At 35.4% G+C, this 26,659-nt stretch overlaps 2 protein-coding genes and 1 long non-coding RNA gene across 3 annotated transcripts; all 3 read right to left on the bottom strand.

The window, feature by feature from the left end:
* Positions 1–1,543: 1,543 nt before the first annotated feature.
* Positions 1,544–10,614, bottom strand: LOC135129538 (uncharacterized). Its single transcript, XM_064056705.1, has 3 exons — positions 10,403–10,614; positions 3,285–4,548; positions 1,544–2,417 (listed from the first exon to the last, which is right to left on the bottom strand). Exons 1-3 carry the CDS (start codon positions 10,414–10,416, stop codon positions 2,373–2,375), a joined length of 1,323 nt encoding a protein of 440 aa, XP_063912775.1. The 5' UTR covers positions 10,417–10,614; the 3' UTR covers positions 1,544–2,372.
* Positions 10,615–12,881: 2,267 nt separating this feature from the next.
* LOC135129744 (uncharacterized) lies at positions 12,882–13,847 on the bottom strand. Its single transcript, XM_064056990.1, has 4 exons — positions 13,828–13,847; positions 13,356–13,764; positions 13,137–13,299; positions 12,882–13,082 (listed from the first exon to the last, which is right to left on the bottom strand). The coding sequence occupies exons 1-4, from the start codon at positions 13,845–13,847 to the stop codon at positions 12,943–12,945; spliced, it is 732 nt and encodes a 243-aa protein (XP_063913060.1). The 3' UTR covers positions 12,882–12,942.
* Positions 13,848–13,870: 23 nt separating this feature from the next.
* On the bottom strand, positions 13,871–16,976 carry LOC135129618 (uncharacterized). The gene is made up of 3 exons (XR_010280619.1): positions 16,895–16,976; positions 14,065–14,278; positions 13,871–14,006 (listed from the first exon to the last, which is right to left on the bottom strand). It is a non-coding gene; the product is annotated as an uncharacterized LOC135129618 (long non-coding RNA).
* Between the last annotated feature and the right edge of the window lie 9,683 nt (positions 16,977–26,659).

The raw sequence follows: 26,659 nt of genomic DNA, 5'->3' as shown, positions 1-26,659 counted from the left end.
TACTCGCTCATGTGTTCTGTAAGTTTTTTCACTATGTACGGAAATGGCAATCACATCGTCACTAGGATAGCTCAATCCCCCCTCCGATTTGAAATCAACAAAACTTCCAAATAAGTTCTCATTTATACCAAAAAGGCATGATATACATATTTCACATTTCAAAGATTTGGCTAATTTAAAAGCAACAAATCCAGCAATGTAAATGACAGCCTCCTCACAAAAATTTGTTAAAGATTCCTGCGTAAAGAAATAATTATGTTCAAAATTAACGGCACTTTCCTGAGTAACTTGTACGTCACTCGTTAATATCAATTGATCGGAATTAATAATATTTTCGAGTTTTTTAATTCGAGACGAACATGTCAAAAATTATTTATTTGCTCTAAGGGCACACAGTTTCCAAAATCACTGTGATTTATTTCTGCGTGTATTAATAATTTTTTATATGTAGATTTAAACTGACGAGTAGTAGGGTTATTATTGCAGCCCCCTAAATTTCTAATTTGGAAGAAAAAAATTTCCAAATGATCTTGACTGCATTTATAGATGGGCAGATACTGTAAAATTGACGTTGCTCCATCACCCACTACATATTGTTCATAAATATTTAATACTGCATGTAAACCAGCTACAAAACCTATAAATCCTGTTTTACGGGGCGAGTGAATAATTAAATTTTTGTTAAAAAATCTCAATTTGGATATATACGAAGTAAAGCAATTCACAAACGTTTTTACCTGATTAATATTATACTTACTTAGTGCTTGTTTGTAAGCAAATTCCTTTATTCTGCGCGAATTCAATATGTCAAAAGCGTCATTAATATTTAAAATGAAGGTAGCCGTTGCTCCACACTTCTTAAACTGATCTAGCTGTAAAATATCTCGACAAAACGTCAAAGCTTCAGAGACAGACCTGCTTAATAACTGTGTAGCTAGAGCAACTTTCATTTTTTGTTTAAAAAAATGTATATGTCTTCTACGTAGTTTGTTTGCAAGGTGCAGCCCTTCATTTTCTTGCAGCTCCTTTAGAAGTTCTAAGTATTTAAAATCAATAACATTATTCTCTCCATCAACTATTTTTCTTTTGTCACCAAATGTGTTACGTATTAATTTCATCATGTGTGAAGGATCAAGTAAAATAAGTATATTCTCTTCACCAAAGTTTGTTTTCAAATTAGAAGGGCTAAATGAGCAACCTAATGCAGATGCCATTGACAAATTTGTCGCACAACCATCAAATGTAATATTACTAATTTCAATTCTTACACTTTTTACTAAAAATAAACACTGTTTTAGTAAACCTAATTTTTGCTCACTATTTAAAGAATGGCTTAAAAAGTAACCCACGAGGATTTTCCAAGAGCCATTTATAGCAACCAACATGAAAACTAAAGCTTCTTTGGCCTCTTCATTTTCATTTACTTCAATTATACTACCCATATCAGCATATCCATAATACTGTCACGACCGGGTCAGGGGGGGAGAGATTGGTAGAGCTAAGGATAATTACCCGATCCGACGTTAAGAATAAAAATCCCAAATACATTAAATAAACTAAATATATTTCAACTTACATTACAAATTCCATCCTTAGGGGGTACGGTGCGTCACTTCACTTCTCTCACTTTTTTCCTTCTCCCTGTCCCTAGTTAGTACCGACTGCCCCTTTCGTCAGTCCGCACTGCCCCCCACCTAAGCTTCCGTAATGCCAGCAAAAAGAGGTTTTTGCTGACATCCCACAAGCATGGCATGAGGCAATCTTTACATAACTAGGGCAACTAGCAGTTCCGTGACACATCTCCCCCCTTAAGGAACACTGGACCTCCAGTGTTTTACAAACAGATATCTCTTAACTAATACAATGCATAAAACGTACATAGCCACAAATTATCCATTTTGCAAACACAACCCTATAAAATATACAATCATATTAGACTTCACTCCTACTTTACTTTACTACAATAACAAAGATACCCAACAATACAAAATTACATTCTTCTGGTCGACATACCCAGGAAGACCCTACCAACATTTTACACACTTGAATAAGACAAAAATTGATTTAAGGTATTTATCTTTTGAAGCAACTATTTTAAAATCTCTCGCGACAAGCGGCACTCTCTTACTAATTGCAGCAGTTGATGAGCGCTATTTTAACGTCCCTGCTTACTGGCCGAAGTCCCGTTCACCACCATTTCCTTTTTGGCAAAACTCAACCACTATGAGTCCAGTCTTGTTAACTGGAGTCTTCTTTAAGGAGAACTCGTCGTCGTAGAAGCTTGGTTCTCGAACGAGAGCGTCGTATGCGAGAGTGATGTCAGGGCCCTTTTTTTTTTTTTCCATGCTGGTTCTGTCTCGAGCAAGAACGCCTTATGTATGGTAGGTGTCTCCCGTTGCCAGACCCGGTTCCAGAACATAAAAAAAATTCATTCATTAGAATTACCTTATACTCCTACAAAATAGATAAAGCGAAGCCAGTACACAATATCTAAATAACTTTCTAAATCTATGTTCAATCTCCGATCTAAAATATAAAACAGTGGACAACTACTTATTATCTACATATAACCTATATATGGGTAATACATATATGCCTGCAGGCTTCAATCGACCTGCACAGATATTGCCTCAGCATTTGTCTAACGATCTTTTTAATCGAGAGTCCAAATATTAAGACAAGATCCACAAGGTGATAATATATATAATTTACGACGCGTCATCTACAGTTATCCTAACGGCTTCCCCCCCTTGTAGTGGAAGGGAGGTGGTAGGGTTACATGTTTGGTTGGGGGAGGCTATCGCTGGGTGGTTGGATTTCCAAAATATATATATTAATAAAACAGTTAAGATTAGATTCCAAACAACTAAAGTAGCGGATGTATGTACACCATAACTGTCCGCAAAAGAAAAAATTTGTGGTGATTCTGGAATATTTGCGACAAAATTTTGGAGAAGTTTATTCGGGGAGGTTAAATTTAAATGCGGAATAGTCAATGACCAATTTGGATTAATACATTCCGAAAAGTTGTTATATGATGGTAACGAGTGGGTATGAATGGGGTTAAGAATGAAAGATTTTAGATTCGACCACGCTGCTGGAATTATGTGATTTACGTGGATGCGAGGGATAGTATCTAAGCAGGGAAAACGTCTAGGTATTATTACATCATGCAGGTAAACAAGTGCACACTGGCAGTGAAGTTTTATTTTTAACGCGCCCAAGAAGCTTCCGAATTCAGTTAGGGTTTTATTACTGCTGGGACAACTTATATAAGCGCCTACCTTTAAATTTGTTATTATAAATAAATCCTCCTCGACTTCTGTGATGGTAAGCGATGTCGATGCGTGACATTTCATGGGGCAGTGATAACTTAATTCCTCCACTGTCGCACCTTCATATAATTTTCGTGCACACGTAGGCCCATGAAGTTTATCCTCTCCGAATCGAGGAAGAAAGCACAGTTTGTCGGAGTGCGGCCTGCACTGATGCAACCCCAAACCAGAAATTTGTCGGTACAAATTGTGCCTCCGGTGTCTAGTGTAGGGAGCTTCTGCCACCGCCAAAAACAAGGTGCTGTACTCTATTCTGCAACTCTGATTGTACCAACTGAAGGGTGCAGTTATGAGCTCAAACAAACTCCACCTAATGCCCTGTTGTACGATGGGCACTCGTACTACCAGTGTTATGTTATTACCTGAAATTACACAATCTGTTATTGGTAACTGATAATACCTGTGTATATCCGTGACAGCAATAGCTAAATCGTGACCTGCTTTGATTAATTCCTTTTGAAGTTCCATTAAGTTCGCTTGAAAAAGTTGGGGCCGCAACACCTTTTCTGGTATTTGGTGTTGTCGACATGACAGTTTTACGTCCCTTTGTTCCAACGCGCGCCACATTGTTACGATACGTCTAGTATTCTGAAATTGATTTTCTATTAAAGTACCGAAAAATCCTTCCCATTCATTCGTCTTGTTCCTAAAATTTGTGATGGATTTTTCCATTTCTTTAATCCTCCTCTCCGTGGATTTAAAAGCCTCCCCGACCTGATCTGTATATTTTTTAAATTCCACAGAATTTTGACTTAGCGTTTTGATATTTTCAGATAGGCCCCCCTCCAATTGTCGAAGTTTTTTCTGTAAAGCCCTTTCTTCCATGTGCAGCGAGTCTAGTTTGTGTTGTGTTGCAACGCCGCAACACCAAGCCAGTCCCTCTCCTAGAAAATCCAGGCTGCGTTTTTCTCTGTGCTGTTGATCTTCAAAAAGCTGCCATCCTTCTTCCGACTCTTGTGGTTCCAGCTCGCCGTCAACCGCTTCCATTAACTGGTGCATAGCGGTCGCCAGCTCGCAATTGTGATCGCCACTACATTGTTTTGATGTGCCCGTACTGTTTGTTTGTGGTTTGAACCACGCCATTGTATACTTTATTGGTATGGTTGCCTCGTAATTCAAAGTCTCCACAAGGGGCCTCCAGAATGCTCCTGCCGACACTTCTATTTGTCCTCCAACGCAAGAATTTTGACTGATTAGTAAGATAGCGAACAGCCTGTAGGAAAGCCATGTTAATACATTTATTTTGAATTCGTTTTACCTTAAACTTAAAAATTGTACTATTTGTATGTCTTTTTCCGACACGCAGGCTCACACGTTTGAAAAGTTCTCGTAAACCCCCGTTAACAAAGCATACATTTAAAATAAAAACTAACACCCAACGCTTTTATATAGTTCGACAAAATTATCTCATTATAATGGATGCAAAAGTAGATCAATGAAAACATTGTTTATTTGTCGCTACTCACCTGTGGACTCCATGGATCATTATATTTTAAAAGTCGACTTACATGTACAACTTCTTTTTTCGAGCCTTTTCTAATCTCGTAATCCACATCCCCCATTTTTCTTATCACCGTATATGGACCGAAATATTTTAATAATAATTTTTCACTCTTTCCCACTTTTCTAATAGGAGTAAATATTTTTATTTTTTCCCCAGGCATGAACTCAACGTGCCTATGTTTTTCGTCGAATCTTTCTTTATCAATATTTTGTTTTTTATAAATATTTTCGACAGCCCAGTTCCTAACGGCCAATGCCTTTTCTCTAATATCAAACACGTAGCTTGACAGCGGTTCCTGCAGAAGATTTGCCTGCGTAGGTAAGACTGCTTCTCTTGCATAGACAAGCATGAATGGAGAAAACTGAGTGGTATCTTGACGAGCTGTATTGTAGGCGAACGTTACGTGACTTAAATACTGGCACCAGTCTTTCTGGCTGGTGCTTGTGAAAACGGCGAGCATGTCGGCGAGTGTTTTGTTGAACCTCTCTGTCAGTCCGTTACACTGTGGATGGTAAGCTGTTGTAAAATTGTGATAAACACCCATCAATTTCAACAGTTCTTGTACCACTTGCGACCGAAAGTTGGTTCCCCTATCACTCAAAAGGTATCTTGGGCTTCCATGTCTCGTAAGTATCTGTTCCAAAATAAACTTGGCCACTGATTCTGCTTTAGCATTAGCCATCGCCCGAGTCTCAGCCCATCTTGTTGCATAATCTGTGGCTACAACTATGACTACATTTCCTCTCTTGCTCTTTGGGAATGGTCCCAAGATATCTATGGCTACTCTATCAAATGGCAACCCCACTTGAATAGGTTTTAGTAGTCCGGCTGGTTTCTTATGTTGTTCGCCCTTCCGCGCTTGACAGTCTGCACACCCTTTTACAAACTTTTCCACATCTGATTGCATAGCGTCCCAGTAAAATCGCCCTTTAATTCTATGGAACGTTTTTGCTATCCCTAAATGTCCTGCCAAGGGTTCGGAATGGTGTGCAAAAAGGATCTCGTGCTTCAGATGATGCGGGACTACTAGGAGGTTATCATTTCCACTTGGTATTGCATTTTTTTTGTATAAGACGCCGTTGATTAGTGTAAAATTGTTGGATTTTCTCCTCAAAGCTATTGTCGATTCGTTGTTTTCTGGATCCTCAATTATTTGTATTAGTTGTTGTAAACCCGGGTCTTTCTGTTGTTCAAAGCGAATATCTACGTTGTCCAGCAGGAAGGTAGGTACGTCGAAAAGGTCAGATTCTTCTTCAGGAGCGGGAAGTACTGGATTGCGTGAAAGGCAGTCGGCATCGGTGTGTGCTTTACCATTTTTATATATTACCTGATAATCAAATTCTTGTAATTTGATCGCCCAGCGAGTTAACCTGCTTGTCGACTGATCTGCGTTTTTCAAATAACAAAGAGCGTGATGATCCGACTTTACTGTGACGGGGCGACCATGAACAAAGTGGCGAAAATGCACTAAACCGTATAGGACTGCTAAAGCTTCTAATTCTGTGATTGAGTAATTTTTCTCGGCTTTTGTTAATGACCTGCTGGCATATGCCATAGGGTGCATCTGCCCCTCGTATTCCTGAAGTAGAATCACCCCTAGACCATCTTTACACGCGTCTGCTCGAAGTTCGCAACCGATATGGGGATTGAAATGCACTAAGACGGGAGACTCGCAGAGTTTATTTTTTAGAACATTAAAAGCATCCTCTTGTTCCGTATCCCATTTGAATTTGAAATTTTTTAATAGTAGTTTATGCAGGGGATGAGCGAGTTTAGAAAAATTTGCGATAAACTTTCTATAATAATTGGCTAAACCTAAGAAACTTTGCAATTACCTAACAGTTTTTGGTCTGGGAAAATCTCTAATTGCGCCGAGCTTTTCAGGATCCGGTCGTATGCTATTGTTGTTAACAATGTGCCCCAATACTTTCACCTGCGTAGCTGCAAACGTACACTTTTGAGTTTTTAATGTAAGATTAGCGTCTCTTAATCTTTGAAAAACTTCTTTCAACTTGTCCAAATGTTCCTCAAAAGTTTCTGAAAAAACAATCACGTCATCGAGATACACTAGAACGGACGACCATTTCAGTCCCCGAAAAACTCTATCCGTTAGATCCTGGAAAGTCGACGGGGCGTTACACAGACCGAAAGGTAATTTGTTAAATTCGAAAAGTCCGAAACCTGGTGTTACAAACGCTGTGTACTCTTTAGAGTTTTCTTCTATTCCAACTTGCCAAAAACCGCTAAAAAGATCCAACGTACTGAAAAAGTTAGATTTTCCGAAATACGTAAGAATTTCATCTATATTACTTAATGGGTAATTGGATTTTTTTGTCACCTTATTCAACTTTCTGTAATCCACGCAAAATCGCACTTTTTCTTTTTCGCCTTTCTTTTTTACCAAAACAATTGGGGAGGAGTACGGAGATTGGGAAGGTCTAATTACACCTTGTTCTAGCATTTCCGTGATCTGCTCTTCAATTATTTGGCGTTCTTTTGGGGATACTTTATATGGTTTGCTTTTAATGGGAGTACTGTCTGTTAATTGTATTTTATGTTCAACTAGCTGCGTAGAGCCTATTTCGGTTAGGTCGTCCGCAAATATATCACTGTATGAGTTAATTAAATGTTTAATTGCTTCATTTTGTTGAGAGGACAATTTAGAGTCAATTCTAACTTCGCGATTTTTCGTTTGGCCCGTTTGTAGTTGATTTATTAAAAATAAGGGTTTGTCTATCACAAGTTCTTCTAGGTACGCAACAGCAGTACCCTTAAATAATTTTAATGCATTATGACCTCGAGATTCTAATGTTCCTGACGTAAAGTCGTCTGCAACGTTTAAAATGAGTCCTTTTTTGACCAAAAATTTGTTATTGTTTGATAAGTGAGGTAATGTGATGTCCCTGACGTCTCCATTTAAGGTAAGCTTTACCGTAATTTTCGTATGTGGGTCCATTTTATAATCTTTTGATAGACATAGTTTTAATATGTGTGTGTTTCGGTCGCCGGTTTGCTGCAATTGATCACTCGTTTGGGCAGAAACTGAATCACATAAGGGGGGAGATGTCTGGTGTACAGTTACAGTGTTGTAATCTTGTGAATTTATTTCTGAAGTGGAAATTGAATTTTCAAAAATATAAATATTAATAGGTGTGTCTTTGAAAATGTAATAAATCATACGGATAATTTCGGCAACTTTAATTTGGGTATTATTCACAGCTGGTTTTTGTAAATACATGTGTGTAATATTCTTCCTCGTTACTATTTGTTTTAGTTCTTTTAGAACGTGCCATATCATTTGATAGTTACTTGCCACATTAAGAGTAAAATTTAATTTATTATCAGTGGAATATATTTTGCGTATGTTTAATTTATTTTGTTCATTGAACAACCATGTGACACAAGGGTAACTGTTTCTTTGGACTTTCATGGTGGAGATGTTGCAACTAGTGATGGTGTCAAAAATGTCAAAATTCGCTTTTGCGAAGGTTTCGTATGTGTCTTGTTCTTGAAGGTCTAGGTCTTGCCGTGTCAGTAATTTGTGGTCGCGAAGTGAATCATGTATAGTGTTGACTTGTGTCATAGTTTCTTTCTGTCGAATTTGTGTCATTTCCGTGTTATTATTCCGTTTTATGATTGCACGTAATGTTTGCGATATGTCATCAACGCATTGTTTATAATAAGTCATTTTAGGAATGTCGACTAAGGTGTTGTTGTACCCCTTAACTGACCTACGTTGCGTATAGCTTGTATGTTGTGAAACATGAAACGATTTATTCAGTTCGAAAACTTTACCTGTCAGCATAATCGTGTTATCTTGTAAATTAATGATAGATTTTTCGTTGCATAAAAATTCCATGCCTAAGATAATTGGATAGGGTAAATTCTCCACGACGTATGCTGAAATGTTTTTTGTATGATTCATTACCCTTAAAGTCAGGGAGGTTGTACCTAAGATAGGAACTTTCGCGTTGCCCGCCGCTAATAAAAAAGACATTTGCTGCTGCTTGCGAATTTCGTTTTTCGGTATTATTTTGCTGACAACAACATTTGTTGCGGCGCCTGTATCTACAATTGCGGTAAGATGTTGTTTGTTAACTTGTACATTTAGGGTTAGCAGACGCGGGGGTTTGTTGAGGGTTGAAGTGCCGCTGCTTCTCCCTTTTTGCGTAAGGACGACTGGGAGGTTTAGTTTCGTCGTCCCTTGGCGTTTGGGTGGTGATCCTGTTTGTAATTGTTGCCACTTGTGTTGTGCCAACATGCGCCTGCAAAATATCCAATTCTTCCGCAATGGTAGCACCTTGGTCGTCCGTTAGAGCTGCGGGTGTTTGGTACATTTTTCTTGAAATTGCCTCCATTTAAGTGTGGTGGCCTACTATCAAATTTCCTAGAGTTTGTGGTAAATTTCGTATACTTATTCGCTTCTTCAACTTCCTGTCGGTCATGAAAGTACCCTTGGCTTTCTTTTGTTCGCTGTTCTATAGCGTCAAGTTTCGCAATAATTGATTTAAGTTCTGGTACGGTAACGTCATCTGGTTTTAGAATCTTGTAGTTGCTAAAATATTTATCGTGCATGCCTCTCTCGAATTGTTTGATAAATTTTTCGTCCTCCATTAATGGGTCCAGTTCATACGCTAGGAAGGATAAATCAAAAAAGTATTCTCTTACTGACTCTTCTCGGGTCTGTCTGCGGTTTTCAAATTTTCTTTCCTTGTCTTCCGAATAGTCCGACATTCTGTATTCTTTTAGGAATTCTTTCTTCACATCTGTCCAGGTTTTTGTAGCATTATTCGTAACAAAATTTTCGTACCATCTGTTCGCTATTCCTGGCAAAAATGAGCCGAAATATGAAATCTTCAAGTTGTCATTCCACGCGTTGGCCACTGCTGCCCGCTCATAATTCTGGATAAACCGCTGTGGGTCGTCACGTTTTGGATCAAAAATTTCTGGACTAATGAAGCTCGGGATCGATGGATGTTTTTGGCTTGTGAATGCCTCGGTGATTGTAACGTTGGCCATTTTTTCGTTAGATGGGTCGTTTGTTTCTCTGATGTTTTGCTCAGTGAAGTGAGGCGATTTGTTGGGGATTGTTCCCGGTATTTTATCGAACGTTTGGTCTACTGTTTCAGAATTTTGTGAAGTTGGTGCGGACAATGTTAACTGCTTTAGGTTGGTTTCTGGTAATTCGATGGGGATTGGACTAAGCACAAGTGGTTCCGGATCTGTTTCTGAAGTGTCACAACCGCATCCCCCTAATTTAACGACTCCGTGAATATCAGAATTTCTGCTTTTTGGTTGAAACGAACCGCACTCTTTTTCTATACGGATTTTGTATTGCTGACGGGTTTTTGGATCCGCGGGGTTTTTATTATTCATAAAATAAGATTTTGTTTTTTCTTAACATTTAAAAAACACTATATGCGCGAAATTTTGGGCGCCTCCACCATATGTCACGACCGGGTCAGGGGGGGAGAGATTGGTAGAGCTAAGGATAATTACCCGATCCGACGTTAAGAATAAAAATCCCAAATACATTAAATAAACTAAATATATTTCAACTTACATTACAAATTCCATCCTTAGGGGGTACGGTGCGTCACTTCACTTCTCTCACTTTTTTCCTTCTCCCTGTCCCTAGTTAGTACCGACTGCCCCTTTCGTCAGTCCGCACTGCCCCCCACCTAAGCTTCCGTAATGCCAGCAAAAAGAGGTTTTTGCTGACATCCCACAAGCATGGCATGAGGCAATCTTTACATAACTAGGGCAACTAGCAGTTCCGTGACAATACTGTTGCCCATCATATTCAATGCAGCGTTTAATAGCAACTTTATCGAACACTAAAGAACACACAATTTTACGTTCTTCAGCCTTTACTTTTAACACATCGAATGCCTCACTTGTGAAACCTGGTGCACCATTCACTGAAGAATACCATACAGATAAAGTTTTTGGGTGTGGAAGACAGTCCATGAATTGTTTTCTTATAAAAGAAAAAGCCTTTGGGGTGTAGAAATGTGTTGTAACGGCAAATTTTCTTATTTCTGGTCCATATTGATTTGGCAATGGTTTGTTGTTAATTTTCTGCTCAACAGTTCTGTATTTTCCTGAAATTTATTAACATCCACACTGTTGTTTTCATAATAGTTGATTTTCTTCCTTAAACTTGAAACAACATCTTTCAGATTACAAATTTTGCCTTGCTGTTTTGAGGTTATACGTTTTAACGTTTTAATAGTGCATTGTTGTTGTGACATTAATGTCTTCAGGTTGTTAATTTGTTGTTTCAGTAAAACGTTTGCACATGTTTTTGTTGTTAAATTTTCAAGTTTCTTTGTAATTTCAAAAACTTTATTAGACAATTCATCTTCTATATTCTGTTGAGGCTCTACCGAAGGTGCGTCGCAAACTTCTGTGTGATGCGTTTCATTGCCTCTAAAGGTCACTACATTGGTAATCTAAAATAAATATATATATTAATTGTTATATCATGCAGCATGTAAGTGTATTTAATACCCTTTCTTCATAAGTATAAGAAATAGTTGGTACTGAATGTGGCCTTAAAACAACTTTCTGGGCTGATGTTCTATCAAAACACTTCTCTTCAAAATGAAATGAACACAGGAAAAAGTTGTTGACAGACACATAATTCAGTAGGTGAAGATAAAGGAAGTCTGTCCACAGTTTCTTTAATTCAGGTTTCTGGGGACACCTAAAAGCAATTCATAAATATTCATTAATCCCTCTTAAGCAAATATTAAACGAAAAAATACGACACACCTGTGAAACGTTATTTTTTCTCTACCAACTGTTGACCTGGGGCCACTCGTAACTTTACACAATTTGCAACTAACCATTTTAAGTTTTTAAATAAACATGAAACGCTTATCGCAAATTCAAAACAAAACGTTCACACTAAACACGAAGTTAAAAGCGAAAATGACAAAAACAGAATCGTACGACAGTGGTCAGTGCTGGCTGATGAAATTATTAAAGTAAGCATGCGCGGTGAAGGGCGCGCTAATTGAAAAGAGTAATAAAAAGTGTTTGCACTGGTGCCAAGAATTTATATTGCCGAGATACGGCGCACTCCCTCCTTTATATTCCTTCCTCCATGGTCATAACGTATGGTTACAATTATTGTCTAGGGGAGAGTAGGACTGCGTAGACTTTGCTCCATGCAAACATTTCCGAAACGCTTGCTACGATCGATTTTTTATTGCATAATGAAACGAATTTTTTATGTTTTATCTAATTTAAAAAATCGCTATGCGCTTGTTTGATATTCACTCACAAAATACTTTGCTGACGATTGGCAACAAAATTCCAGGGCTCACGGTCGTAGGATGGCGAACTAAACGTTAAGCGGGACATTTTAAAATTTAACAAGTGTGGGAAAATTAAAAATTGAACGATGTAGTTGAACATTTTACCTTTATTCGAATAACTTCAAACTAAAAAATTGGCCCAAATGTATTGACCGGTATTTCTGATCAATAGATTCAGACACAATATTTTTAGTTCAACGCATTCAACTTATTACCCAAGTAACACACGATGGTGTATTAAACGTTTTTTTTAATTCCCAACTTTCCGTATAAATACGATTTATTCGTAACGTTTATTTCTTGGAAGAATGTCCGCCCTATATACGTTTATTTCTTGAGTAGAAAAACAGTATATTATACGTACACGTTAAACGTCTTTATGAAACCTGTATTTGACGTAGATGAGATATCATTTGAAAACGTTTCTATCCAACGCATATATTGCTGAAATAATTACCGGATGAATTAATGTTTCTTGTAAACGTTGAATAAATGTTTGATTATTTAACAAATATGTACGTTGACGTAACGTATATATTAATAATATACAATAAACAATTATTAACTAAAATTGAGTGGTCATTAATATTAATCACACTTAATTTTGTTTTAATTGTCCTGTAAATTCTTAAAACATGAACATGGAGAAAGTCATTGGAAAAAAACGCATGATTCAAAAATGATAAGTAGCATATAATAAACGAAAAAAAAATAAAATAATACATAAAATATATTAATAGATTATTAGAAAAGTAAATAATTATTATTAACAATATACTCAATTGCCACGAAGTTTTTTAGCTTTGTGATCAAGTCGGTGTTTAGCTAATTTAAGCCAATCCTTCATTGCATCTTGAATATTTCGGTCAGTTAAATCGGTCCGGTCGGCATGTTTGGAATAAGCAGTCATAACTGCCTCTAGAATTTAAGGGAATAATAAATAAAGTTTGAATTTGTTTCAACAAAATTTACCTTGGATCACCTTGGACATAAGGGTGTCTTTGAAGGCTTTTTTCTTATTATCCCGTGCAATCCAGTTAAATTTCACCGCAACCTTATCCGTGAGAATAAATTTCATCATGTTCATTACACAGTTGCGGACACTCGTTCCTCCAATGCACGCTAGGCGACATTTCTAAAATAACGAATATAGTCAATAGTAATGGCAACATATTAGTAAATTAAAATTACCATATAATTAAATTTTTCTTCAATCTTTAGAAACTCTTCTAAGGCCTTGTATTCAGCCTTACAACTGACTGGGATATTAGGTAGGTCTACTGGACGATTAAGTTGTGTCATGTTTGATGACTGGATGCTGCTTAATATATTATTAAGTAAAAGAGTGTTTTGCTCTTGTATAGTGTCTAAACGTTCTACTTTGCGGAGAATCTTTTCCAGAAGATACTTAACAATTGAACTGGTGGGAAGTCCTGCGCTGCTAGAAGATGCCACGACTGAAACGCCAGAGGAACCATCTTCGTTAAGTTTTTCACTGTTACCTAAAGTAACAGTGGAGGCACGACTTGTGCTATTTGAGATTTTGGAGCAAGAACTCTGCTCATCGTCACTAAATTCACTCGCAGACGATTCGTCGCAACTGAAACTAAATAATAACGAATGGCTTAAGTGAGATATTGAGAATAAGTTCCTCAAAACAAACCTTGACATGTCATTTTTCATTCTTAGAGGCATTCTTCGTTTCGTCTTTTTCTTTCACATCATTAGTTATCACATTCACTTCTAAAACGTGTAGCGGCTGCTGTGCATTACCTGAGTCGGAGGAGCTAGAACTCTCCTCGATCATCTTTTGAAGTAAAGCATTCGCATCATCGTAATCAGCTAGACAAGATTAAAGTTGAATAAATAATTTAGTAATAACCAAATTAGTGAAATATACCTTTTATATCAGTAACGTTGATCACTTTATACTTGGGCCATGAACGTAGTGGTTCTTTGCATGTTGAAATCATTTTGTCAAACTGTTGTGGGGTGGCAGCTCTTGGCCAATAACACATTTGCTGATCTTCTAGGAGCCAATTTAAAGGCACCACCGCACATTTTCTATCCTCAAATTCAACCACTGCATACATGATATGAACACGTACCTTTTTCTAATAAGAAGGAATGATTAAAGGGACTATACCTATGTAAATGAAAAATATAGGAAAGAAGAGGCAACTGTATCAAAGTTTTAACGATTTTATCGAAATTTAAAATGTACACTTAGGTGAAAATTATTGCATCTCGTTTAGGTAACAATATCTATCTGTAATAACTACAAAAAAAAATTATAGTTTTTTTTGATGATTAATTGGACCAACATAAAATCCATTTTTGAAAGGAATTGAAATATATTTACATGATATCTCTTCTAGTTTGAAAAAATCTTGGCTTAAATTTCTTCCTCTCGCAAAATATATTCCTAATTTAGACGACTTAATAGGTCTATTATAAAAATCTTCCAAATATCTAAAACCAGTACAAATTATTTTGTAGATTCCATTTATATGAACAATGTATTCGATAATGTAAATTTTTTTATTTATGGCAACAACATTGTCTGGTGGAGAAGTTGAAATAAGTATATTATTAAATTTTAGTTTATTGCATGTAAAATATGAGGTATTAATGTTTCTAACAAACATAGGACAACAGTTATTATTTTCTGATTCGGCATTAGTCGTGATGGTTTCTAGTTCTGACAGACGATTATATATTTGCCCCAAGGGCAGCGTTTTCCCCCTAATTTTGCTCTTAAGTTTACCTAAATAATTTTCAAAAGTAAAACAGGAAAAGTTTTCCAAAGGCCCATAATTGGCAACATCCTCGTGAAGATGACTTAAGGAATGGACATTGTATGTTACAAAAAACTTGTCATACAGTTGAGGACACAACTTAATAAATTTATCAATCGCCTCTTTTGCAACTAAAAAATATTTTCGCAATAATTCCTCATTACTTAGTATAAATACAGAACAATGTAAAAGAAGGAAATGTTGATAATACTCTTTTTCTAAGATATTTTTTAAAACGAGAGGTCCGCAGTAAAGAAGAAAAAATCGATACTCTACAGCTTTCCATCTCTTTATGTCACTTAATGTGCGGATCTTTCTATGAAAATCAATAGGAGTGTGTTTTTTAACAAGTAATAATTGATTATTAATTTTAGAGACTGCTAATTTACTAAGTTTATAGGGACGCTTTCCTTCAAGCAAATATATAAGTAATAACCTTTTGATCACTCCTTGATAAATAAGATGCATTGGATCTAGCACGAATTGTGACACCAAACCAATTCTAAGTGTTAAAAGAGGTGATTTTCCTTTAAAATATGACTCCGTATCTGATGTTTCAAGATTCACATTCAGAAAATCATTATCAGTCCTAGCTTCATATGTATAATTAACAGGATAAAAGTTTCTGAAATTTTCACGATCAGCTTTTATTAAACATCTCTCACATCCATTTCTGCTTGTATGACCAACAACGCATTTTAAATATGACCGTGCAGGTGCATCGCATGAAAAAAATTTGAATTCAATTTTCAATTTTTTATCTAAATACGTTAAACCCTCTGAAAGAAGAGTCAAACACTCTTCAACAAAAGAACTTAGAAAAGTTTCTATTGGAGAAGGTTTTCCTCTACCACAAAATATTGCGGCTGCAAATGGAGAAGTATTTTTAAAACAGTCACTTTGAACTAAAATGGGCCAAAATTCGATAGAACTACTTTTAAATAGTGGTGTGCCATCTACATTGACTTTTAAAAAAATTATTTCGTTTTCATAGTTGAGACCACCGTCAATCTTTTTTCTTAAACCCCTTTCGACTCCTAAATATATCATTTCACCATTATTCAACGGAAATTTTTCGACTTTCCTAGGGGTTTTTAAAATAGTTCGAGCATCTTTTCTCAAAAATGGAAAAGCCGGTTGAATTATTTGTATTAAACCGTTGAATGCCTTGTGCGTAATATTATTATCTAAAGCCCATTTTTTTATTTTATTCACAAAATCCTCACTGTTATTATTGCTACTACTTTCGACCATTTCTGACAAAGACTCGATTGAGGTTATGGTTTCATTGGATACAAAATCTTCCGTAGTAATTAAATCACGCAACATGGGAAGATCTGTTCTTGAAAACGAATCATTATTGTTACAGCTACCACCATTGCTGTTAATATTAGTATTATTGGAAGCAGAGGCATCATAGGCAGCAGTATTTTCTGTATTACCCAACTGAACTGTGTAAATTTCACCTAAGTGTGAACTGTCCCTAAACTTAACTTCTTGAGTTCTTTCCGCACAACTCTCTATATAAACACTATTCATTAAAGTTAATTTAACATTATTCGCTACTCTCCTACGTAGATGTCTTTTTGATATAAGTTTAACATCTGACATGATCATCTCTAATTTCCTACACGTTCGTTACCGGTAACAATTGGATAGAATAATATAGGAGCAGGATACAAGCAGTTATTAAGTAGCCGTTATAACCTAAAAAATAATGCTAGTTATCATTCAACGACAAGTATTTGATATCATTAGTATTACTAATCTATTATATACTTGAATAATGTCATATTACAATGACAAAATTAAAACTGTAGCAATTTAACCTTGATCGAGATTTCCCGAACCGTGGAATAATAAACTGCAGTTTTTCATTAATTCTATACCTATCCTTTTGTAAAATACTAAAGCACATAATTATTTACTTACCAGTTTTCAATATTCACAGTCTGTAATTCTGTATAATTACAAACTTCTTGCCCTATATAACATTCAACAAGTCACAACGTGCACGTGCATAAATGGTAGCCGTTAGCAATTAGCATTTCCACGCGGTTTTTTAATTGCGTGCGCAACGATTTTCACAACCAGATCGATCTACGGGTCAATCACAAAGAGGAATTGTCCGAACTGTTCCGAATTGTGTGGACATTGTACGATGTCGCTGAGGATGTGTGTTAATCAGAATATTCAAAATGTCTAGCAAAAATATCCGCCAAGTATAATCAATTGGGAATAACAGAGTATAACAGAACTGTTGTAATATTTGGTACATCAAATTGCATTGGGAGACGCAAATTTAAAAAAATGTAATAGTAAATTTTACGGATCACAGGAAACGTTTCGCATCAACGTGTAAGTGCTAATGAATTAAACGTTGCAGGTAATCGTCAATGAACAACGTTTAATAAATGACTCATGTATATGTTTAATATGATAAGTAAATTACTAGAATGTATATTTAACGATTCATGAAAACGTTTCAAACACTGTAGATTTAACGTTTATTATCATTAGTAATGAAACTTAAAATATCCCAAAAAGGTTTAAAGAATACATTTAATACAATAATTATTACACGTTTCGTACTATAAACGTTTCATATAAACGTTTCTGTCATATACTTTACCAAGAATATACCATTGTTCAGTATATTAAACGTTTATTACACCAGCGTGTGTTACTTGGGTAGTAAATGAAATAAAACATACTGATGCTGTAACATAAGTATATAGTTATCAGATAAAATATGTATTGCACAAAGTAAACAAAAATTCTATAAATAAAAAATTGACAACAAAAAATAAAACGTTTTAAAAATATTCAATATATCAACTAAATGACAAATGGTTTAACAGAAACAAAAACGGATAATTTAAAAAATGGTGGCACGCTCTATACCTATATACCTAAACCTATACAAAAAGTAAATAAAAATTAATCAAATTTTTTATCTCTTCATTCTTGCATGGCTAGCCAATAAAATTTTTACAGCCCTGCTCGTGCTCATACAACCATGCATTTTAAACTATTATAAGTTGAAATGACATCCAAAGTTGGTTCAGGCAACTTTTCACTCACAATTGCTGCTTCCTCAGTAATATATAATTTCAATACATCGAAAACGATAAATCGAAAAATGTAAATGACAGAACTAGACAACACAATAAGTGCTATGATAAGTGCCATGCTGACGTCCGTTTCCAAGGCAATACGTCTAAAGCTCATACGATGTTTCTTCAAATATTGGACCTCCTGGAGTTTTTAATAGTTTATAATAGTTATTTACAAGTAAGAAACAATCCTTCATATCCTTCTGTCCGCCAGTAAAAACCCTTTTACCATGCTAGTAATGTTAATAATTTTAAATACTTACAATACAATTGAATTAATGTTGCCTGACCTAGCAGTTTTGGGGTCAAAATTATTGAGAAATTTTATTAAAGGTTCATTTTTACTTCCTGAGCGTAAGCAAAGAAAGTATTTAATCGAGTTTATCGGGCGGTGACTTTTATGTTTTCTCGACATTTCATGACCCATAGTGTTTTATTTGTTAATTGAAAGAGGATTATTACTGAAATAACTTTAATACAACTTAAATGAGTGTCATTCCTTTTTTACTACGTCTACGACTACTTAACACTTGTTGGTCATTGCCAACTTAAATATTTAGAAATAAATGGCAGGGGTGCCAATAGCAATTCTAACACCTCCTTCACTAAGATTACAAAACAAACTAAAACTATTTGGAGGTGGAAGGAACACCATAAATTTCAATAGTCTTTATACTTGGACGGCATATTTATATTTCTTTGAGGTCTATTTACAGTATTTGACCTTGAATTTCAACCTCTTCATACCAGGTGTTTTCTTCAGCAGTGATTCCATCGATATTGAGATGCAGAATTTGCAAGCTGTTCATATTCACTTCTTCATTTTCTACTTCATGGACGCTGCTATCTTTTTCGTTGATTAATTGTTCTTGTAGACGCGTATCTTGCAAGTTGAATATAATTTGGTCTCGAATGACGGAGTGTTGTTGATTGCCATATTCCCATCTCATCGCTACATTTTGTTGTTGACAGTATTTGTTATTGTCGAAATTACCTCTTTCAGTATATAATATGTAATAAGTTCAGTCGCTTTTGTACTTGAACATACGATTTCTTTAGCAATTTTTGAATCAGGTAACGTCGCTTTCAGGAATTTTGGAAAATGTTCCATCAACAGAAAAGGCAAATTGTGTTCATATAAAAACTTATATATTATATTCTGCTTTTCGTGCTTCTTGTTGACTACTCATTTGTGTGTTTATTCCAAACTTATCAAGGGGTGTTTTTACAGCTTTATTCATGTTTTTTTCTATAAATTACGGTTTGATCATGCCTTCTCATGATTGTTATTTTTGAAGTAACACATTTTGAGTATACTTTACAATAAGATTACCTCATAACTTTATTATACGTCAAACAGCTGCATTCTTACTCTCACTGTATCTTATGATTTTGTTTATAATTAATTATTAAAGCGCAGGTTCGCCACCAGTTTCTTTAAATTTAAATACTTTTCTTTTAAATTTTGAACTGTTCGAAATTTATTGCTCTCAGAATTAAACTAATGTTCAGTTTTCGCCCAACATTCTTCCTTTTGCTTCCACATTGACGCCCCACTCGTCTTACACTGAATCACTGCTTTATATTTTTCAACCAAATGGATCAAACGCAGTTGCCCTTCATCGGGAAAAATGCTATTTCTCTTTTTTTCCGTTCTTTTAGAGTTACAATAATTATTGCAGTCAACGAAACTGATGTGCAGCGGAATTTTTTGTCACTGAAAATGACACTATGATTGTAAGTAGCATAAATGATTCAAAATAATAGATCAAATACTGCATCTTTCGTGGCTGTCCGTTTTGCTCCTGTAAGAGCTCCTTTAACGGCTGGTACTGCTACCGTCGATCTTCCCGATTTAACGCCTGTTCAGTAAAAGTGGTTATAATTTCCGATGATCGAGATTTTGGTCGCACTGTTGTTTTGGTTTTTGCAAATCTATTGATAATTCGATCATTAAGATTATTATTATCATCTTTTTGACTATCATCTTCAGTGTCGTTTGTTTGACTCGATGGTCTTGCAATGAGAACATCTGGTTCTTCTCGATTCTTACGAGTTCGCCTGCTTCTGTGAATGCATTGCCGTTTCTCTGGATTGCTTTTAATACTTTTTAAATCCTCTTTTAATCCTCGTAGCCACTTTGTTATGTTTTCACTTTTATTTGGCTTTTTCGACATGAATCAACGGCAGTTAGTTGCGAACTGTTTTATTATTAAAAACGTATTGCGCATGTACAAAACCCAAATAAATAATAAATAGACCACAGATTCATACTAATTGAACTGCCACTGAATTTTTTTATAAAAATATCCGAGATTAATACAAAATGGTGTCAATTGTCATTAGTACCTATTTAAAGCTGACATGTAACTTGTGTATTTGGCAGGTTTTTTCAGAAGATTTTCCTTTGGTTAGCTTTGTAACTCGCTCAAACTGTTTGTCCCGCACAAATTTTAATAACATATGCACCGTTTTATCTAATCTCTTGCAGCCTTTCGGCTAATTTTATCGTATGATGATGATGTTTCACAGGTCTCAGGAGAAAACATTTTTCACTATTTTTCCAGTCTATTGAATTGTTCGAAAAAATTCCATAGCAACAGCAGAAATCATGGATTGTTTTTGTACTTTTCTGTTTCTTATTTTATTTTCCACAACATTCATTTGGTTAAATAGACGCTCCACTTCCGTATTTGAAAATGGTAAGGTTTAAATATTTAACTCAAAGTCATAAAATCCTTTAGAAGGATTGATATCTGTGCTGTCTTTACATTTTACAACATTATACCAAAAATAATTGGTATTTGTAATTGTACTCAATGTAATGAGATTTATATTATAGTACTGATTCTCTCTTTTAGCTACTTCATCATCTTTGGAATTGAAAAATTGAAGCACTAGTTTTATATCAGGTTTATTATGTTTTAATATACTATGTACTGAGAATAAAGACATTTGTCGTAGAATTTCTACATTTGAAAGCACTCTACTTATGAGTTTACTTATTAAAATGATTAAAAATTGAATACATCTATCGCACAAATTTCTCTCGTCTTTGAAACCTCTTTCACCCATTTTTTTCATTTGTATTTCAATAAGATATCCATAAGGTAATCTTCTATTTTATTCACAAATAATATGAATTTGGAGTGGTACATTTTTTTATCAAACCGTTAAGGAGATTCATTAGATCATCAAATAATATTGTCGAATCTGCTATCAATTTACTCGATCTACTCCTTCCAAGATGTCGTCCCTGTACATTTGATACAGTAAATGAGCTGTATAACATTTTTCATTTTTGCGCATGTGTTGGTGTGTCCACCACGAGACCTAATTGCAGAGAAAAATAGTTCCAGATGGTCTAGGCTCATCTTATAAATCAATACGTATCTAGAAATCACAGTCATGGCATACGAGTATAATAGTTATACTATACCATTTTCAGAAACCTTAAAGGTCCATCAGCATGAACGTATTTTTCAAACATTCCTATAAAACTTTCAATTAAAATCATCAAACCTAAAATGTTCCGTCGAGATGACAAAACGCTTTGTCCATTTTGTAATTTTAATTTTGATATGTATAAAAAAGCATCGTTTAGGAAAGGTTTCCACACATGTTCGTTATTTATTCTGAGAGGTGCTTTGAAGTATTTTCCTAAAGCATTCCGCGAATTGAATATATCAAACAGCCTATACCTAGAAAATAAAAGAAATTACATATTATTAAATTCGGTCTTTATTTATTGATTACACTTCCCGGTCAAATGTTTCTAAAAATTTACATGTCGCTTCTGAATTAGCGAACGTAGGGAGTTTAAAATTTTTTCGGCAATGAGTGATACTTGCAGCAACAGTCTCTGATATAGTTTGAACTGCAATGCTGACATTCATTGGATGTTTCATCCAATCGATGTGTCGGGATGTTAATTTATTGCCTAAAAGTAAGCCTTCCTTCTCTTGTAAATCATTTAACCTTATGATACAGTTAACATTGCTTTCCTACAAATTACAAAGTTAGTACAGAGTCAATAGCACAATGTTACATATTACATTTCCATCCCCATCAAAAAGCACTTTTTCCGCAAACAGCATGTTTCGTAATAATTTCAACATGTGGCAGTTATCTAAGAGAAAGTATATTTGAGCATTGTCTATTGTAAGTAATGAATGAACTTTTCTATGTCTGTTGTTAAACCAAATTCTTTGGCCATTGCTAGATTTGTAGGACCATCACTAGTAATCGATACAACTTTAACACCAGCATTCAAAACATTCTGCACTACCGACGTTGTAACATTTACTTTTTCCATGGCACTTGAAGTTGTGATGAAAAAATACTCAATTGGTATTTTCCAACTGCCGTTTAGGGCGACGGTCATATAGACTAACACATTACTTGCTAAAGGCAAATATTCGTCGTCCAATTCAGTACCCATATCGATATAACCCCTCATTTTTTCTCCGTCAAAATCCAAATGTTACCTTCTTGACATTTTATCAAAGGTAATTGCCACATTTCATCTACCTTACGTTTCAGTGCTTTCAATCCATCATTATTTTAAAGCAATATTAATCCATTAATATTTTTGTACCATTTTCGTATAGCAGACGAATCTGGTAAAGATTTATAAAAAGTAGAGCGTACATAATCGCAGGCTTTAGCGCTTAAAAAATTTAAAGTTAAGGCAAACGTTTTTAATTCATTTGGATATTTTTTCCTGGTCAAAGAATTGTTATCTTTGTTTTTCTCCATTATATACAGCAAACTAGCACGCCGGGGGCTATTCATCGAACGTGAAGTGAAGACGTTCGCCGGAGGGATTTATTCGGGTGTGTAACCTGAAACGGAGGTTTTCTCGATGGTGGTTTTGACCTCTTGGCGGTTGTGGGGAGGAGTTCCATCAGGGTTTTAGTCAGGAAAGCTATGAGCTGCCTGGGGTGGACGATGCTGGAGTCGATGGGGGTTGGTTCGTCGGTGGGGGAATTCTTCTGGGGGGTCTATTATTAGGACAGGAAGGGTTGGGGTGTCGTTGGAGATGGCGAACTCGTGATATTTGGGCCTTTTCGAGACCATGGCGGATGGTTGCCTTGACAGGAGGGGCATTTTGGATCAGCTTGGGGGATTGGTTGGGGCATGTGGGGCAGATGGGGCGATTAGGGCGGTTTGATGATTCGTGGCCTCGCTGGAAGCATCTAGAACATTGGATCGGAGTTGGGGGCCATGCATGTGAGATTTCGCAGGTGTGGCGGCGGCCGAAGAGGGTTATCCCCCGGGTTAAGAGCACGTCGATGGTCGACATGTTCGGAGAAGTGACTCGGATTAAGGAGGTGAACTTGTTGGTTTTTTTGGATTTAATTCTCCAGATCTGGTGGAAGGTTAGGTTGAGGTTATCGAGTTCCTCACGGATGTCGTTTTCGGAGATGACGGATTTCTATGTCGGAGGAGTTGGTTATTGTTTTTAACTTCTTAGAGAAGTTATCTGGGAGGGGTTCGGACATAATGAAGAGGGTTGTCCTGTTAAAGTTGACTTTGAGAACTTCGAGTTTTTTGACCTGAAGGTGGGTGACCAGAATCGTGTAGAACATTTTTGGTTTGGCTACATTTTGAGGAATATTTTTGATGTGGAATTTGTATGTTGGGTGTTGTGATCAGAGTTATTTGGTGTAGAATTCAGATTTGATTGTATTAGAATATTGTGAAGTATTTTAATTTTTGGTGTTTGATGCATGGGTAATGCATTTTTAAATAATGTTTTTTTTGCACCACCGTGAAACCACTTTTCTTCAAAATGATCCTCACACAAGTAACATCTACTTGATTTATATTGCACATTAATAATGTTAAACCATTTCTGTCTCTTTTCTTTGTCATCCGGAAATTTAAAAAAACTTTTATTTTGATAGCTTGGATCCGTAATTGGGAAAAAATATATACTTTGACATGTGGGTATTGCACATTTATATTTGTAACAACCGGGTGGAGCCATAATGTTTACAACCACAACTTCACATTACCTTAAATAATCATTGAAAACGAGGAACATTAATTCTTCCACCTAACATCAATGTTCTTAATCCTATTATACACTCTGCATCGGGTTTTTTTGGCTTGCGTTTTAATTTCAGATGTAGACTAACTCATAGAAGGTGCAACCAAAGTGTAATGTTAATAAATTATTTATCTATGCCGTTGTGGTGTAAAAACTTACCTTCATATTTTAACTAATATTCATATTCGCTTTTTTTTATGATGGACCGACCGGACTTTCTTGGACAACTTTGTTTTTTTTGTAATGTAGTAACCTAAAAATTGAGTAACAAATCACTATTTTTGTATAGAAATTCAAATAATAAGACAGTTGATTCCACAACTTGCCAAATTATACGTACCTTATTTATTTCTATTTAATCCAATATCAACAACAATAATTCATATAAACTAACAAAGGTTACGATGTTATTGTTATAGGTTATAACTCCTCGTTAAATTCAAATAAGCGATTGCGCGGTATGTGTGTTTTGTTCTTTTCTCATTCTATTCACGGTACACTCCGTCTTACGGCGCGACTGGGTTGCGCAGTAACTCTGTGAAAATAAATGCTATGCGATGAACAGTCTCTTCTTTGTTGGTTTGTCCATGCTGTCAGCTTTGTTTATTCTATGGATAGAAATCAGGTGATATCCGCCACCTTTGTGGTGGGGAAATGGAACTCTAGAGTTACAGATGAAGTTTCTAACAAACATTCATTGTTCTTAACATGGAACTTTCAGTACCACGTGATTCCAGCCAATCATACTGCTTGTTCGCGATGACGTCGAACAACTATGCTTCAACGTTGACGTTTGGTAAGTGCAAAATACCAAATTACCAACCGAGTCGGCTAATTCGGATTGTTAGGTGTCGTTCATGTTTCCTATTTTTTTCAATACATTGAAACGTCTTTCTTGTTTACTGGTCTGTGGTTATGATGTACTCAAGCAATGGCGGTGGTGTGCAGATTGTGGATCCATCGGACCCGTGAAGTGTGTTAAATGTGATTATTTTGTTTGTTTGTGCGAAATGTTAAATCTCAGAAATATTGCCTGCAACTATTCGTATTATTATTTGAAACACTCTTATTAGTATTTTTGATCATGGTAGTTGTGTACAAATATTTCAAGTGGGATTTAAATCTACGAAAATTTCTGCAAATATGCCCTGTTTCACTGTTTCGCCTCAAGTGGGGTGAGTATTTCTTGCGAAAGAATGTTAGTTATATCTTTTTTGTATTTGAAATTTGTATTGTATTTTGAAATTTTGGAATTTAGGTTATGTCGTAACGTAGGGCATTGACATTATTACTAACGTCATGGCCCGAGTCTGAACGACACCACAGAATACTCACTAACAGAAGCGCAAGCTCCGTGTTTTTCAATGGAAACTAGAGTCCTATATTAAGAGAGTAAAGACATGGTCAAGGTCGCCGCCATTTTTCCTCCAACTTTCAAATATAACATATGCACAGCACATTAATTTTCGCGATAATTTAATAAATAAAATAAAAATAAACAAAAATTTAATGGAAATAATAACTAAAAAAAAATGTATTTCAAAATACCATACATATATATCTACATAAATCTTTATAAATTAACAATAGTAGGTAGATTTACAATTAATTTGACAAACAATTCACGGTCGCATAGTCTTACTACTGAAAACTTTTCGACTGAATTTTATTTTACTATTTATTTTTAAACGAAAAATAATATACCTAGAAATTATTTTTTTTTTAATATCGTGACACACAGGAAAATTAAAATCTCGTGTTTTATTTACAACAATAGCGTGCAGAACCGATTTTAAATTTATATTTTTCACTTCAAGTAAAGTAAAATGAGCTTTGATTATGCGCTCTACAAATAAAAAAAAATTAAATGTATGAGCATTACAAAAAAATAAAGTGTTTTTTTTAAAACACTTAATTTGTGTGAATTTTGCAACATCTTGCATTGCTCTGGCATAATTTTTACCACCCAAACTATTAATGCAGGTGTCGCAGGTTTTGGAGGTTCTTTTTATGCTTGTTATTAAGTATCCAATTAAACTGTGCAATGAATTTAACTCACTGTTATTTAAATGTAGTTCTGGAATATCCTTCATTGCCAAAGGAAGAATGGTTACATTTTCTTCATTCTTTTTTGACATTTTAGCAGTATCCAGAAACCCTGATAAGAATTGTCTATCATCCTCGTGGTAACTGCTCTTAGAAACATTTCTCAAATATTGAGAAACAGTAATTAATCGCAAATTTTGTTTGAATTGAAGTGCAGTTGGCAAGGGCTGTTTCACTCTAATTGCACTAATAATACATAATCTTGAATGTTTAAAAAAAAATTTTGCAAATCAAGAATCGAAGATGTTGCAATTATCGCCCCTGTTTGAGAAGGCTTCCAAAATTTTGTTTTGCCTATGTACATTTCCTGGAAAATCTGAATAAAATCCTTAAGAAAATCAATAGCTTCAGTGTATGCTTGGTTATTTATTTTGCTACGTGCTGCCGATGGATGCCTAGAGGTCATATAGTGGAACCATT

This window comes from Zophobas morio, unplaced genomic scaffold (genome assembly GCF_036711695.1).
Source record: "Zophobas morio isolate AGI-343-1 ecotype UQ-CSIRO unplaced genomic scaffold, CSIRO_AGI_Zmor_V1 ptg000016l, whole genome shotgun sequence".
NCBI classification, from domain to species: domain Eukaryota; kingdom Metazoa; phylum Arthropoda; class Insecta; order Coleoptera; family Tenebrionidae; genus Zophobas; species Zophobas morio.
This window is presented reverse-complemented; position numbering and strand designations above follow the sequence as displayed.